The sequence below is a fragment of the Oryctolagus cuniculus genome, chromosome 9 (assembly GCF_051225735.1).
Source record: "Oryctolagus cuniculus isolate XC-2025 breed Fujian yellow rabbit chromosome 9, ASM5122573v1, whole genome shotgun sequence".
NCBI lineage: Eukaryota > Metazoa > Chordata > Mammalia > Lagomorpha > Leporidae > Oryctolagus > Oryctolagus cuniculus.
In genome coordinates this window covers 122779189-122792853 of record NC_142875.1, presented here as the reverse complement: position 1 = coordinate 122792853, position 13665 = coordinate 122779189, and the positions used below count along the sequence as shown (strand labels likewise).

At 41.6% G+C, this 13665-nt stretch overlaps 3 protein-coding genes across 28 annotated transcripts in view; 2 read left to right on the top strand and 1 right to left on the bottom strand.

Annotated features, from left to right (window-relative positions):
• KRAS (KRas proto-oncogene, GTPase) overlaps positions 1-7346 on the top strand; it is a 44259-nt gene extending 36913 nt beyond the window's left edge. The window contains exons 6-7 of one of the 3 annotated variants that reach the window (XM_051850342.3): position 215; positions 2927-7346. In XM_051850342.3, coding sequence (XP_051706302.1) covers position 215; positions 2927-3043 — 118 coding nt within the window. In that variant the 3' untranslated portion in view covers positions 3044-7346. The remainder of the gene's footprint in view (positions 1-214; positions 216-2926) is intronic. The other 2 variants (XM_051850340.3, XM_051850339.3) reach the window with 2 other exon arrangements.
• A 118-nt stretch (positions 7347-7464) lies between these two features.
• ETFRF1 (electron transfer flavoprotein regulatory factor 1) lies at positions 7465-12778 on the bottom strand. 3 transcript variants are annotated; one of them, XM_089304706.1, is made up of 4 exons: positions 12715-12778; positions 9015-11754; positions 8553-8647; positions 7465-8471 (listed from the first exon to the last, which is right to left on the bottom strand). In XM_089304706.1, the coding sequence occupies exons 3-4, from the start codon at positions 8601-8603 to the stop codon at positions 8250-8252; spliced, it is 273 nt and encodes a 90-aa protein (XP_089160832.1). In that variant the 5' UTR covers positions 8604-8647; positions 9015-11754; positions 12715-12778; the 3' UTR covers positions 7465-8249. The 3 variants fall into 3 exon arrangements, with proteins under 3 accessions (XP_089160832.1, XP_089160831.1, XP_002712749.1); XM_089304705.1 differs by lacking the exon at positions 9015-11754; XM_002712703.6 differs by lacking the exon at positions 9015-11754 and having other exon boundaries at positions 12719-12778.
• Positions 12779-12865: 87 nt separating this feature from the next.
• The window catches only part of DNAI7 (dynein axonemal intermediate chain 7), an 85911-nt gene continuing 85111 nt past the window's right edge, over positions 12866-13665 (top strand). For 14 of the 22 annotated variants that reach the window (XR_016213594.1, XR_016213593.1, XR_016213592.1 and 11 more), the window contains exons 1-2: positions 12890-13005; positions 13444-13563. Coding sequence is in view for 13 of the 22 variants with exons in the window: in XM_089304697.1 (XP_089160823.1) it covers positions 13003-13005; positions 13444-13563 (123 nt within the window). In the remaining 9 variants the exon portion in view is untranslated. Of the gene's footprint in view, positions 13006-13443; positions 13564-13665 lie in introns of all 22 variants that reach the window. The other 8 variants (XR_016213588.1, XR_016213590.1, XM_089304700.1 and 5 more) reach the window with 2 other exon arrangements.

The following is a 13665-nucleotide window of genomic DNA, read 5'->3' as shown; positions in this document are numbered from 1 at the left end:
ACAAGTTAGTTTTTCTTAGCCCAGAAAAGCATAGGTTTATACAGACTGATTACTGGGATATTATTATTACTGGGATATTATACTGCTTTTATTTCTTACCTATATGTATCAATATGAATAGTTCACTACATGTTTAGATTGTGACATTTCTCTAGTCAGTGAAATGAGTTCATTTTAATAAGATCATGTGGAAAGTAGTGCAACAAGAGACTAGGGTATTTGCAGAATCTTAGAAGTGGATGATGTCATCTCATCAGATTCTGTCATTTTTTTGTTAAATATTTGTACATTGTTTTTATCTTAGAATTTGTCTAGCTTCTCTGTCCATCTCATGGTTTTTCCTTTTTTTTTCTGCTTCTTCTAACCATTTGCATTTTTCTTCCTTGGAGTAGTAGTCAAAACGGTTCACTATGTAAGGATTTATGATCAAAGGGAATTAATTCACAAAGGGTAGAAGAGTTATATATATATATTTTTTAAAGATTTATTTAATTATTTGAAAGGTAGAATTACGGAGAGAGAGAGCTTCCATCCACTGGTTCACTCCCCAGATGACTGTAGTGGCCAGAGGTGGGCTCTGTCTGAGGCCAGGAGCCTGAAATGCTTTCGAGTCTCCCACATGGCTGCAGGGGCTCAATGAATTGGGCCATCTTCCACTGTTTTCCAGGTGTATTAGCAGGGAGCTGGATTGGAAGTGGAGCAGTTGGGACTCGAACTGGTGCCCATTTGGGATGCTGGTGTCACAGGCAGAAGCTTAACTCCCTATGCCACAGTGCCAGCCCCAAAGATTTTATCTTCCTTTTTTTTTTTTTTTTTTTTTTGACAGGCAGAGTGGACAGTGAGAGAGAGAGAGACAGAGAGAAAGGTCTTCCTTTTTCTGTTGGTTCACCCTCCAATGGCCGCCGCGGCCGGCGCACCACGCTGATCCCATGGCAGGAGCCAGGTACTTATCCTGGTCTCCCATGGGGTACAGGGCCCAAGCACCTGGGCCATCCTCCACTGCACTCGCAGGCCACAGCAGAGAGCTGGCCTGGAAGAGGGGCAACCGGGAAAGAATCCGGTGGCCCGACTGGGACTAGAACCCGGTGTGCTGGCGCCGCAAGGCGGAGGATTAGCCTAGTGAGTCGCGGCGCCGGCCCATTCCATTCTAATGGCTTATAATTCTAACTTGTCAAGTATTGTTACTATATAGAATAGTCTTTGTATCATTTGACGTTTTCCCCTCTTTGTGTATTAAGAAGATGGGTATATAGAGAGAAATAAATGGGTAAGCCATGATAGCATTGCCATCTAAGTTACTTCTTAGCACTCTTTCTCCTTTGGGATAAACAAAGCATGTGTTTGTATTTTATCAGTAATGATACCAGGAAGTGGAAAACATGTATTAGTGCAACTCTATTCAGGACTTGTATTTACTAATATTCTTATCAGTAATGCTGGTTTTTATCCTATTACTAGATTAAATGTGGGCCAATTCTCCCATTCCCAGTGTGTGCTTACTTTACTCTTTTTGAATTACAGATCAGTTGTGAAAATTAGTTAAATATAACTTGAAAGAAAATGTCCTGGATTATTTTTGTGATTTTGAAATATAATTACTGAAGATATTAGTAAAGGAGAAGTCATATCACTTATTTTAAAATTGTTTTCAAGATAATAGAATTAAATAAATACATTTATACATGTTATGATATTTAAGATACATATAATATGTATAATTTATAATATTCAACAAGGGTGATTGTAATGAGTATAAATGCAATTTTCATTGTTCATAGAGTGGCTTGATTTATACAACTTAATATGTTGGTAATTTGTTCCTAAGACTCCCTCTAGTGTCTAGGTTTGGAAGCATTATTAGACTAACAGATTTTCATTTAATAGTTGAATACAGAGAAGATCTTATTTTTTCTTCATGCTTCTAGCTTTGCCTTATCTTGCATAGTTTAAGTACTGCAGTATTAAGATATATTCTGTTCCATGTTCAGATTATTATGTTTAATTATTCTGAATTAAAAATCACTTTTAGCCATAACTGATTTAGATATCTTGCTTTGATCACAAATAGATGTAGACCTCAATGGCCAAGTGAAGAAAACTCTTTGAAGACAGGGCATTTGGCTTTATCTGGCATACTCCTGAATCTCAAGTGTATTAAACAGAAACCACAGCAGCAAAAAATAAGAGAGAATCTGTTCCAAATTAAACTGTACTGCATGAACTTTTAGCTCATTTCTCTACAAAGTAGAAGTGTTTCGTTTTCCAAAGTAATATTATCTCATATTAGGGTCACTTTAGACCCTTTCTTAATGATAAGTATATAAATTAAAATTGGTATCACCATAATTTGAAAACCAGAATAGTAGATTCAGTTACTGGATACTTCTTAGTAAATTAGTTAAACCTAGTAGATTTGTGTAAGTATGGAATCAGGACTCAAATACAGTTATTGTGAATATATATGAAAATAATTTATAGTTGCATGACTTTATATATAAAGTCCAGAAACTCAGGAACAAAAATGTCTGTTGCCCTCTCTGTCTCTCACAAACAACACACATGCAAACACACATACACTCACATGTAAACACAATAGGTTTTGGTGACTAAAGTTAGCCACTATGGAAGAATTAGTAGCAAATTAAGTTCTCCTGGAAAAAAGTCATTTGTTTAATTTGATTTTGTACTATTGATTATCTTTGCTTGTTGTGAAAATCAGTTTTCCTGTTCCTAATGTTGATAGAATATCCATTTAAGAATCCTAAAAGTGCTATATGTGAGATGTATATTCAGGTGCTCTTGGAGAAACATAAAGTGCTTTTATTATTTCTCAAATTAATGTTTCTATGAAAGGAAATCTGTTAATTGTGTACCTCAAGCCATCATATATAAATCATCACATTTTAATACTTTTTATGTATTTCAGGGTGTTGACGATGCCTTCTATACATTAGTTCGAGAAATTCGAAAACATAAAGAAAAGATGAGCAAAGATGGTAAAAAGAAGAAAAAGAAGTCAAAGACAAAGTGTATAATTATGTAAATACAATTTGTACTTTTTTCTTAAGGCATACTTAAGTAAAAGTGGTAATTTTTGTACATTACACTAAATTATTAGCATTTGTTTTAGCATTACTTAATTTTTTTTTCAGCTCCATGCAAACTGTTAGCCTTTATCCTAAATGCTTATTTTAAAATGACAGTGGAAACTTTTTTTTCCTTTTCCCCCTCTATGTGCCAGCATTCCCTGATTTTGGTTTTCCTAGCAAAGCCTGTGAAAAAGAAACTGAACACCTGAGATGGCCGTCTTGGGGTTTTGGTGCATGCAGTCGATTCCTTCCTGTTTTTCTTAATAATTGTGAACGTTGGTGTGAAACAAATTAATGAAGCTTTCAGATCATCCCTATTTTAGGTTTTATTTAGTCACTTAAATGCATTAATTAGTAACTAACTTCAGTTGAGATTTTTTGATTGGTTTTCCTGAAACATTGAGGGAATACGAATGTATGGACTTCCTGTTGATTCATCTTCTAGGCATCATGTCCTCCACTGTGTCATCCTCACAAATAGAAAGTTACACTGTTCCCAAGGTTTTCTCGTATTCCCGCTGCTGGTTATGGTCACTGTCCTCCAAATATTATATTTTTTCTATAAAAAGGAAAAAATGGTAAAAATTTCAGGGCAATGGAAAGACTAAGACTCTGAATATATTGCTTTTCCTATTAAGGCAAACCAAGTATGAAGTGGGGATTATAGCAGCCATTTCAGGGCTATATTTATGTGCTACTAAATTTTTATAATTAATGAAACAATTGTGTGAAAAATTCTCATAGGAATTGAACATAGGTTCCCTGTGTCAGATTGCTGTTCCTTAGCATAAATTTACATCTTTTCTTGGACCTCAGTCTTTGAAAATATTATTAATTCCAGTAGTGATATTGATGATTCTATGAGCCAGATACAGCTTAGTAGTTGTTGAAGAGACCAAGGTTGTAAGGCCAGGCCCTGTAGGAACCTTTGAGGCTTCCCCAAGAGTGTCAGGACACAGACTATCCTGTGTTCATCTAGTGTTGCCAGGCATCGTTGGTCACAGTGGGGACCAGGAGAGTGTTTGCACAGCTCAGAAAGATGTGGTGGCCTACAGACAAATCAAGAGCATCACCTTTTTTTTTTTAACTTTTAAAAAATTACTTTTAAATATTAACTTGGAAGTTGAAATTTGGGGGTTGGGATATGCCCACATTTTTTTTAGGCTATGAAGTGAGAAAGTTTCAAAATCTCTACTTTCATGAATTCTCTTAACATTGGTTAAAGTAACATTTCATAAACAATTTTCCATCGTGATCCAAATTTGAAAATAATGCTTAAGAACAGATAAGTTAACATCAATAAAAAGTTCTTGCGATGCATTTAGAATGAGATGATATGATGAGTTGAAAATAGCACCAGACTAGGAGGAAGGTAACTTAGATGCTAGATACGTTTCTTGTAGCATTCTGGATTTTGAGCAAATCATGTATTGTCCATGTCTTCATGTTGAAAGTTATCATCTCAAAGGCTCTGTGTTAACTCCATAGCCGTTTGGTTTACGTTTAGTTTAATAAGCATACATGTGTTTGTCAAACTCTGTACAGTCTAACCTTTTACCTGTGTTACCATCTTCATTGCTAGTCTTGGGCAAAATTGTGCATGGGGTGAAGTTTATATTTGTGAGTAGCCATTCTGCAGTTTCAGGACTCCCCTCCCACATTAGTGTCTTCTTGCCTGCCTGTGCTTCCATAAGACCCATGCCTTGATGCAGCTTTCTTTTAATCCTGTTCTAATTCCCCTAACCTCAAAATGTGTTGCTGCTATGGATGTCTCTGTGACATTTTCCCAGGAGGTCACATTCAAAATGCCCTACATCTTATTTTCTCAGGGCTCAAAATAATCTGATAGATACTATAATGGAATTTGACCTAAGAGTTGATTTTTGTGTGGTACCTGTAGCAATTTAATCATGACCCTTAAACGTCAGCTCTTTGCAGCCCAGTCTTCTGGTGACTAGGAATTTTCAAACTAGATCTGAATAGATAGTGCTATCCAGTGGAAGGAGAATTTAGTAAACAAAGGGAATGCTGCAGTCTACAAGTAGGACTAGCTCTGCTACCAATGATGCATTCCATTTTATGGTAACTGAAGTCTTCTCACAGTGAAAAATACTTCAAAATTTAATTTAAAGTGCTTTTTGGCAGAACTCGTATATTTTACAAATACTTTGAGTGCCTACCCGATGCCAGCCACTATACGAAAAACTACAGATAAGGTACACCCAAAGGAGGGGCATAATCCCTGGCCTTACGCTGTGCTGCCATAGTCTATAATGCCGTAGCAAGGCATCTGGACGCGACCCAGAGGGAACACAATGTGAATTTTACTTTTGCAAAGAAGGGATTTGGGCTGTGAGGGTTCTTCCAGTTCTAAGATAATTGTTTTGCTATGATTCCATTGTAACTGTTTAATCAAGTTACTTTATGTAAATCACTTAACTTCATTGTTTAATAGAGTAAATTTGATTTTATTGTTTTTTATTTGGCATAACTGTGATTCTGTTGAGACAGTTATAGTATACATTGTTAAATGTCAGATACTAATTTAAATTCCAAAGTATGTAATATTCCAGTTTTATCTTTGTAGAAATAATTAAAATAGACTTTTAAAAATTAAATATTGGCTTCCAAAATAGTTTCATCTGGGTACAAGCAGGTGCCTGAACCAGTTCACAGAAAAGGGAATTTCTGTGTAAAAACGAGTATGATTTGTGAAATGCTATCTATGCTGAACTGCAGATTTTTTGAGTATTGTCTAGATAGGGTGTTATGACTTAACCAGTACCTCTTCTCATTTTTACACAGAGAGACATGACCACACTTTAGGAACCGCAGTGCATAAGGGAGGGGATATTTGATGTAGCTGGGCAATGTTTTGAAGGTAGTGGTAATGATCCTTTGTGGTGTGAATTTTGAATGGCTTAACAAAAGATTTCTTTAGAGATTTTAAAGATGGAGAGAATTCTAGAAATAACATAAATGTTACCTAATTGTAATAGCCTTAAACATAAAAATCCTCATTGAAATTGGAAAACAGTGCTAAATTATATAGTCTTAGGCATTAACATGTTTGTGGAAGAACTTAGCTGGCATATGTAGCATAATTTGAGTGGAATAGTCCCAATTAGGAATTCTAGGCTCTATTTTAACTGAGTCACACTGCATAGGAATTTAGAATATAACTTTTTTGGGTTATCAGACAAAACCTTTGCCATGATTGCACAATTTTGTCCTAATATATTCATCTATAGGAACTTTCTAAAGCATGTTTAAGTTACAGTTTGCACAAGTTCATCTCATTTGTATTCCAGAGCTGTTTTTTTTTTTTTTTTTTTTTTTTTTTTTTTTTTTTTTTTTTTTTTCCTGTGCACCATTCTTTTTTTTCCAAACAAATACATACACATTTAGGAATTTTTTTGGTCAGCAATACAGACTATCTGAAAACATTTCCATTTGTCAAAAATAGTAATTTCTTGGTCTTTACTTGGTAGTGCTTTTGGAAACCCAGCAGTTAATTTAAAACAATTTATATTTAATAACTTCTTTGATACTGTTGGGTAGCATGAATTCTGCATTGAGAAATTCAATAACATACAACTAATAGCTGTAAATTCTGTCAGAAAATGAAAATTATTTCTTAGAGATACATTCACATTAGTTTTTGATGCATAGTCATAACTAGATGAAGATTTGTGTTTTAGTTGACTAGTTTGAAGTGCCTGTTTGGGATGATGAGAGGCAACTTAGATGGACTTAGAAAAGACAAAAGTTATTACCTGCAGAAACATCTGTCACAGAAGGCCCACCACCCCCACTAGTGCTCAGTGAGTTATATGATGCTTATCCAAATTTCCAGTTCCACTGTCTTGTGTTTTCATGTTGAAAATACTTTTGCATTTTTCCTTTGAGTGCCAATTTCTTACTAGTACTATTTCTTAATGTAACATGTTTACCTGGAATGTATTTTAACTATTTTTGTATAGTGTAAACTGAAACATGCACATTTTGTACATTGTGCTTTTTTTGTGGGACATATGCAGTGTGATCCAGTTGTTTTCCATCCTTTGGTTGCGCTGACTTAGGAATGTTGGTCATATCAAACATTAAATTTTAAAGTGACCACTCTTTTAATTAAAATTAACTTTTAAATGTTTATAGGAGTATGTGCTGTGAAGTGATATGAAATTTGTAATATTTTTGTCATGAACTGTACTGCTCCTAATTATTGTAATGTAATAAAAATAGTTATGGTGACTATGATAGTGTGTATTTCTTATTGGAAATTCGAGACATTTACCTCAAAGTTGATCATGGAGTACTTTATAAACCACAGACACTGTAGCACACCAGTGAATCTTACAAGTATACCAGGCTGTAAGTTAGGAAAAGTATTCTTTATTTATAAAAGCTGTTGTGAACATCATGTAGAGGTTTAAGTGCTCAAACATAAAACCATATTAGCTCTAGATCCACTGCCATGTTAACCTGTGGAGAAGTAGATGTGAAACAAATCTGCTTTAGGACAAGAGTGTACAACATTTATTACTTTTTATCAAGGAAGGTAAGTGGGGCACAACAGGTGATTTGTTTGAAGGCCCAGAGGGAGTCAGCAGCCAAATTAATAATAGAAATAATGTATGTAATGCCAGTCACCAGCAGAGAATTTCAGAGCCAGAAATAATCTTACTCCATACATCATATTATTTCTGTAACTACATTGAGGTCATTAGCAGTTGCTATTTGTTTTGCAGTGAACCTTGAATATGTAATGTTAATGCACCAAATTGGGTCAAAAATACTTTAAAGAGGAATAAATGCGTAAGAAATGGGACACTGAATAGCAATCTCCTGTCAGTAAAATGGAGAAACAGGCAGAGTAATTGGCTAAAATCTATTAAATCAGACATTTGAGTATATTATATGTTCATTCAAAAGGGGGTGCTTGTTAATTTGTAATTGAAGGTATAGTTAATTGCTATTTTAGTATAAAATTTGAGCATTAAAGGTTGCTGATGAAGCTCTCAGTTTGAATAGCAGGTGAAATTCAACCGGAGTAGGCCAGCACAGCATTTGTGTGTGTGCTTTAACACAGCCTGTGTATCTGACAATTTTGAGTCAGAACTATTTCACAGCATTTTTAGCCAGTTACAGTAGCAATGATCAGTTAGTTTTGTTGGTATCTGAGTAATAGCGTTGTTTCATAGCTCTGTATTTCCTAAGGAAGTATAAGGCTTCTAACTCTTTCATCACAAATTCGCCCCGTCCAATAAGTTCTCTGATCTTCTCTGGGTCCTTCACATCTTTGTTTTTAAGGAAAACATTCTTCAGACGCCTTTTAAAATAGTCTGCTCCTTTTGGATATTCTCGTCCAAGATACAGCAGCTTAAAAAAGAAAGATTATATATTTCTAAACAATTCATGTCTTAAAATAACATGTATAAGAATGGCAACATAATTACTTACATTTTTGTAAAGATTCAGTACTTCTCCTCTTAAAGAATTGGCCATGTTCATTTATCTTGGAAATCGGAAACTATCCACTTCCATTTATAACATACCTAAAGAAAAGAAGATTTTTTTTTTTTTTGCAAATAAGTATATTGTAGTCTTTAAGATTTATCAGAGAAGAAACATTACATAGTGGGAAGCAGCAGCTTTTACAGTCAATAAATATTGAGTCCTTTTATGTCCCAGGTACTGGGATATACCTATGAATCAGTTCTATTCTTTTTACAGAACTGACTTCTAAGGGGGACATAAGAATGGTTAGGCATGTGACAGGTCCTATAAGGAGATAGAAAGTGGATTATCAGTATCTCCCCTTTGTGCCACCATGGAACAAATTAGAACAAATCTGAACCAGCTAATCCCAGCTGCCTAATTTTCAGGCTGTTTACTTTCCTTATCAGAAGAAAGACTGTTTACCTGCTGTCAACGGAAGGCCAGATCCATTCAGAGGATCAAAAGGAGCCCTGATCAGACCTGGAAGGAAGCTATTCAAGCGGCAGCTAAAACCCAGGAGAAACGGAGCAGGCTGGCAAAGGCAGATGGGCAACAAGCAGGTGGCGAAGAGGCCACTGAGCAGCCTTTGTACCACAGCCTAAACCTGGAAAGGAATGTCTACCTCTGACTACTGGAGTAGCAATTAATCATAAAGTTCCTAACGCTGTATTTAGAAACTAATCTTGGTGGAATGTTAGAAGCCAAGGTCTGGGTGCCAGAAGTCCTCATTACTTCAGGGTGATCACTATTCCCATGTCCACTAACAGGACGATGCTGCAAATGCACAGGTGGATACTAATGAGTATGTATCTATCAGTCTCCATACAATCTGACACCTAAAATTGTATTCCAACACTATAGAGTTTTTTTTTAGTTTCTCCCTGTCCATGGTTTTGCCACTTTGGACCCAATAATGAGAAACAGATTTTTGGATCGTGGAACCAAATTTCTGTCACTTTAATCACCCAGCACTCTACTGAGAGCCCTGCAACCTGGTGCCAGACCACCATTACCACGGTCTCATCCTCCCCATTCTCTTGGGCACAAACGACTTAGTCTACACCACTTCTCTCTCCTGTTCCGACTCCAACCTGTGCCACCACCTAAGAATGCCCTTCTCACCTCATGCCAGGCTGCTTTCATGCACAGCCCCACCCCCACCCCACACTGGTTCTGGTCACCCTTGCTGGGCTGCTGCCTTGCCAACTATTTCTCATCCTCCTCCCCCTTTCCCAGATGCCTTCGTTGCTTGGCCCCACCTAACTGGCTTTTGCACTGAATTATTCAGAACCACAGCAGGAAGCAACTTAGACTTTTTAGATCAGTTTTTTGTTTTTTGGTGTTTTTTGTTTGTTTTTTGAGCAGAGTTAAGACAGAATTATAGACAGGGAAAGGTCTTCCTTCTGTTGGTTCACTCCCCAAATGGCCGCCGTGGCCGGCGCTGTGCCAATCCAAAGCCAGGAGCCAGGTGCCTCCTGGTCTCACGGGTGCAGGGGCCCAAGCATCTGGGCCATCCTCCACTGCCTTCCCGAGCCACAGCAGAGAGCTGGACTGGACAAGGAGCAACCGGGACTAGAACCGGGGTGCTGGTTCTCAGAGGGTTGGGTGGTAGTCCAGCCTGCCACCAGTCAGGCTGCACAAAACCTGTATGCTTCTCTGGGGAGGAAGCCCTGCAGGTAAGCACTTGACATTTTTAAAAAAGTACAAGGGTACTTAAAAAAATTGTGGAAAAAAATGAAATTAATGGGTAAGTTTATTTTGCTGCAAAAATTTTTGAAATCCATGCACTTTTTCATAGTATGCATTTTCTGTGAACTTTTTGAAGATGCCACGTAAACCTGAAAGACAAATGGACAAATGCCGCCGGTATAGTGTCTGAGTGGCCACTGTAACCTTCTGTTGCTGGAGTTCATACATCTGCGTCTCTGGCTCCTTTCTTAGGGCAAACAAATCACCCAGGAACTGCCATTGCTTCCACATCATATTTGTAAAATTCCCGTTTTAGAGACCCAGCACTTTGTTGTACAGTAGGCTTTGTCTTGGATGCTTTTGCCCAACAGTAATCTAAGGTTAGTTGAGTGTTGTATGCAGGTGTAAGGTTATGCTAACCTGTGATGTTCAATATGTTAGGCATATTAAATGTATTTGTGAGTTACAATTGTATTTTCAGCTTCTGATAGGATTATCAGGACATAACCCCATGTGTGTCCAGGAGAGTCCCTTTCATTAAAAATCTTTTTGTTTTGGTAGAGACTCATTTCCAGTGTGATTCATATGGTTCATTCTTACTGAGAAATGACAAAAATGCATTTTTAAAATCAGAATTAAAACTACATAGATGTAATTTCGGATTGCAAATCACAGGGCGCAGAATGCCACGCAGAGCACAGCTTCAGTTAATTCAGTGTGTAGCCTGTGAGACTCGGACACCTGCCTGAAGGTGTCCCTTGTAGCGTTTACGAATAACTGAATATCTGCCTAGCGAAAAAGCTCACGGAACTAAGGGAAGTCTGTCCAAGTCTTTGACATGAGTTTATCCAGAACAATGCAGTTCATCTTTATTACTCTACACTTGGCCTTCAGGCAGCAGGTTTAGTTTAGCCATGGGGAGAAAAGGGGGCCCCAGGGTTCCCAGGTGAGCAGTCCAAATGCAGCAGGGACCTGGGGCCGCTCCTTAACCCTGCGTGAAGTCCGAGAGGTAACTGCCGGATGAGCTGGCGACTGAGAGGAGCCCTCGTTATTCTGAGACTGCAGCGTGTGTGGGTTATAGGGGGTGCGATCCCCACTGTGCTGTAGGTTTTCTCCAGTGACTGGACTCAATTGAAGCAGCCCCAGTCCTGGGTTAAAGCAGAGTTGTCACTTCACTAGTGGTTATTCCCCGTGAAGTTCAATGATAACTGAGGCTGAAGGCAACTGGCCGGGTGAGCTACGCCGGTACCACGTTATTGTCACTGCTTAGCTTCAGCGAGCCCGAAGACTGCATGCAGGCGCTTCCAGAGAGTACGTAGCGGAGGTGAGTGGCAGCCGGTTCGGTGGTGACACGCGGGAGTCGCAAGGAGATGGGGATGTGCTTTTAGAAGGGGCAGACACGAATCTGTCCGAAGGTGAGGAAGAGAGGACAGGCACGGGGTGGCCTTGGCAGTTCGGCAGCCCGTCCAGGTGCCTGAGGAAAACGAAGCTGTGACTCCTCGAACACGGGCTCGCCCCCGGAATCCAGCACCCCACCGCAGTGCCTCCTCCCGGGCAGGGAGGCGGGTTTCAGAGTCTCTCCTGGAGTCCCAGCAGTCTAAGGTAACTGGGGGTCACCCTCGCGCCTCCTTATTCCCACCGATCGATCCTACTGTGGCAGGCTTGCATTCTGCAGTTAGATTAATTCAAACCAAGCAGACAGACTTCCAGACCAAGTAGCCACGGGAGACTACATTAGAACTAAAAGTCCCAGTAAGGTGCTTGCATCTTGCTCCCAGGACCGGGGGAGCGGTGTCCCGTGACACTGTCCCTGTTTCCTCCCGCCAAGGGCAGGGCTGAGAGAGGTTGCAGGGTCAGGGAGAGGGAGCCCAGCGAGGCGTCACCGCATCTAGGTTTTCCCGGGGTGTAGAGAGCCAGGCAGGAGGCGGCAGGTGCGAAGGTCGTGCCGCCGGTGGGCACAGCGGCCTGCGACCTCGCGCTCTCGCTGGGCCTGGCGCTCTTCCTCTGCAGGCCACGGCTTGCCCCAGAATTGCTCCGGGCTGCCCTTGGGGAACAGGGCGTCTACTTCGCCCGGAAAGTAAACAGAACCCCGAGCGCAGAGGAGGCCGAAGGTCACCCATCTCAAAGTCAACAGCCCTTCTAGAGCCAATTCAGCTACCTCTTCACCTCCCTGGCCAAACCAGGAGTCCCGTGCCCCTCCTGCCCCGGCCGTGGGCAACCCCCCAGGGTGCCAGTCGCTGGATCCAATCGCAAACCCTCCCCCGGGAAGACCCGCCCCAACACCCGCTCGGAAAACAGTGAGCACGACCGGCTGTCAGCGTCGGGGGACGCTGGGACACCCTGCCCACAGCCGCCGGGCCGCGCCCAGAGCACACCGCCACCTCCGAGCCCCGGGATCCGGAAAACGCCGCACCGCCCGGGCGCCGCCACTCACGCGCTTTCCGGCACGCCACAGCCGTAAACGCCGCCGACCACTTCCACGGCTCCGTCAGTCAACCGCGAGAGCGGGGCGGGGCGCGGTAAGGGGGCGGATCCAGCCGTCACCAAAAGGGGAGGAGCGCCAGCCGGAAGGACCCCAGCGCGACTGCGCAGGGCGCTGCGCGCGCGCCGGCCTTGGAGCCCCCCGAGTGGGCGGGGCCTGTCGTCGTGACAACCGGGCAGCGTTTGTCCACACAACCTCCTTCGCTGACCGCGGACCGAGGACGCTGGCCACCGCCTCCTCATGGTGAGTTGGGACAATGAGGGATACGGGTGAGGGGGCGAGCCCTGATTCTGCTTGTCCGGGGTGAAATGGTGTCCCAAGAGCCCAAGGGAGCGGATAAGGTGAGGCGAGAACGCGTCCTCCCGGGGTGGTGACCGCCGACCTGTCTGGCCCCTGGGGGGAGTCCGAGTTAGCGTCTGCACACGGGAGACGGCCGGAGCGGCCACTCGGCGCCCCAGTGTCGCACACGGGTCAGCGTGAGCGTTGGCCGCAGCCTGGCCACCTGCAGCCCCGGTTGGCGGGGGTGTTCTCCTGCCGCCTCAGCCGTTCGTTGAGCTGGTGCGATGTACTCTCATGTGGCTTTCTGTGGGAGTCTGTATGGGCTCTTGGGTGATTCCAGACACTCAGCTCGCGTTAATTATGCTGAGGCTTCTTTCTTGGTTTAATGCGCTCCTCCCCCAGGGCTCTCTCCGGCTGATAGGCAGCCGTGAGGCTCTCTTCTTCCCCACGGTTGTCAATGTCGTTTCCGCCAAGACATCGCCTATGGTTAAAGCCGGAGCAGGTGGAGGGTGTAATTACGGCGTGAGTTATTTCATTCATTCATTAAGGGAACACATGAAGTGTGTTGTGTTTGCTTGGCGCTGGGCTGCAAGCCAAGAGTGCACGGATGGATGTGACAACCTG

Bases quoted from the DNA above. Each gene is read 5' to 3' on its own strand.
- ETFRF1 (XM_089304706.1), bottom strand. From the start codon at position 8,603: ATGAACATGGCCAATTCTTTAAGAGGAGAAGTACTGAATCTTTACAAA. The intron at 8,472-8,552 runs GTAAGTAATTAT...TTCTTTTTTAAG, and splicing joins TACTGAATCTTTACAAAAAT to CTGCTGTATCTTGGACGAGA.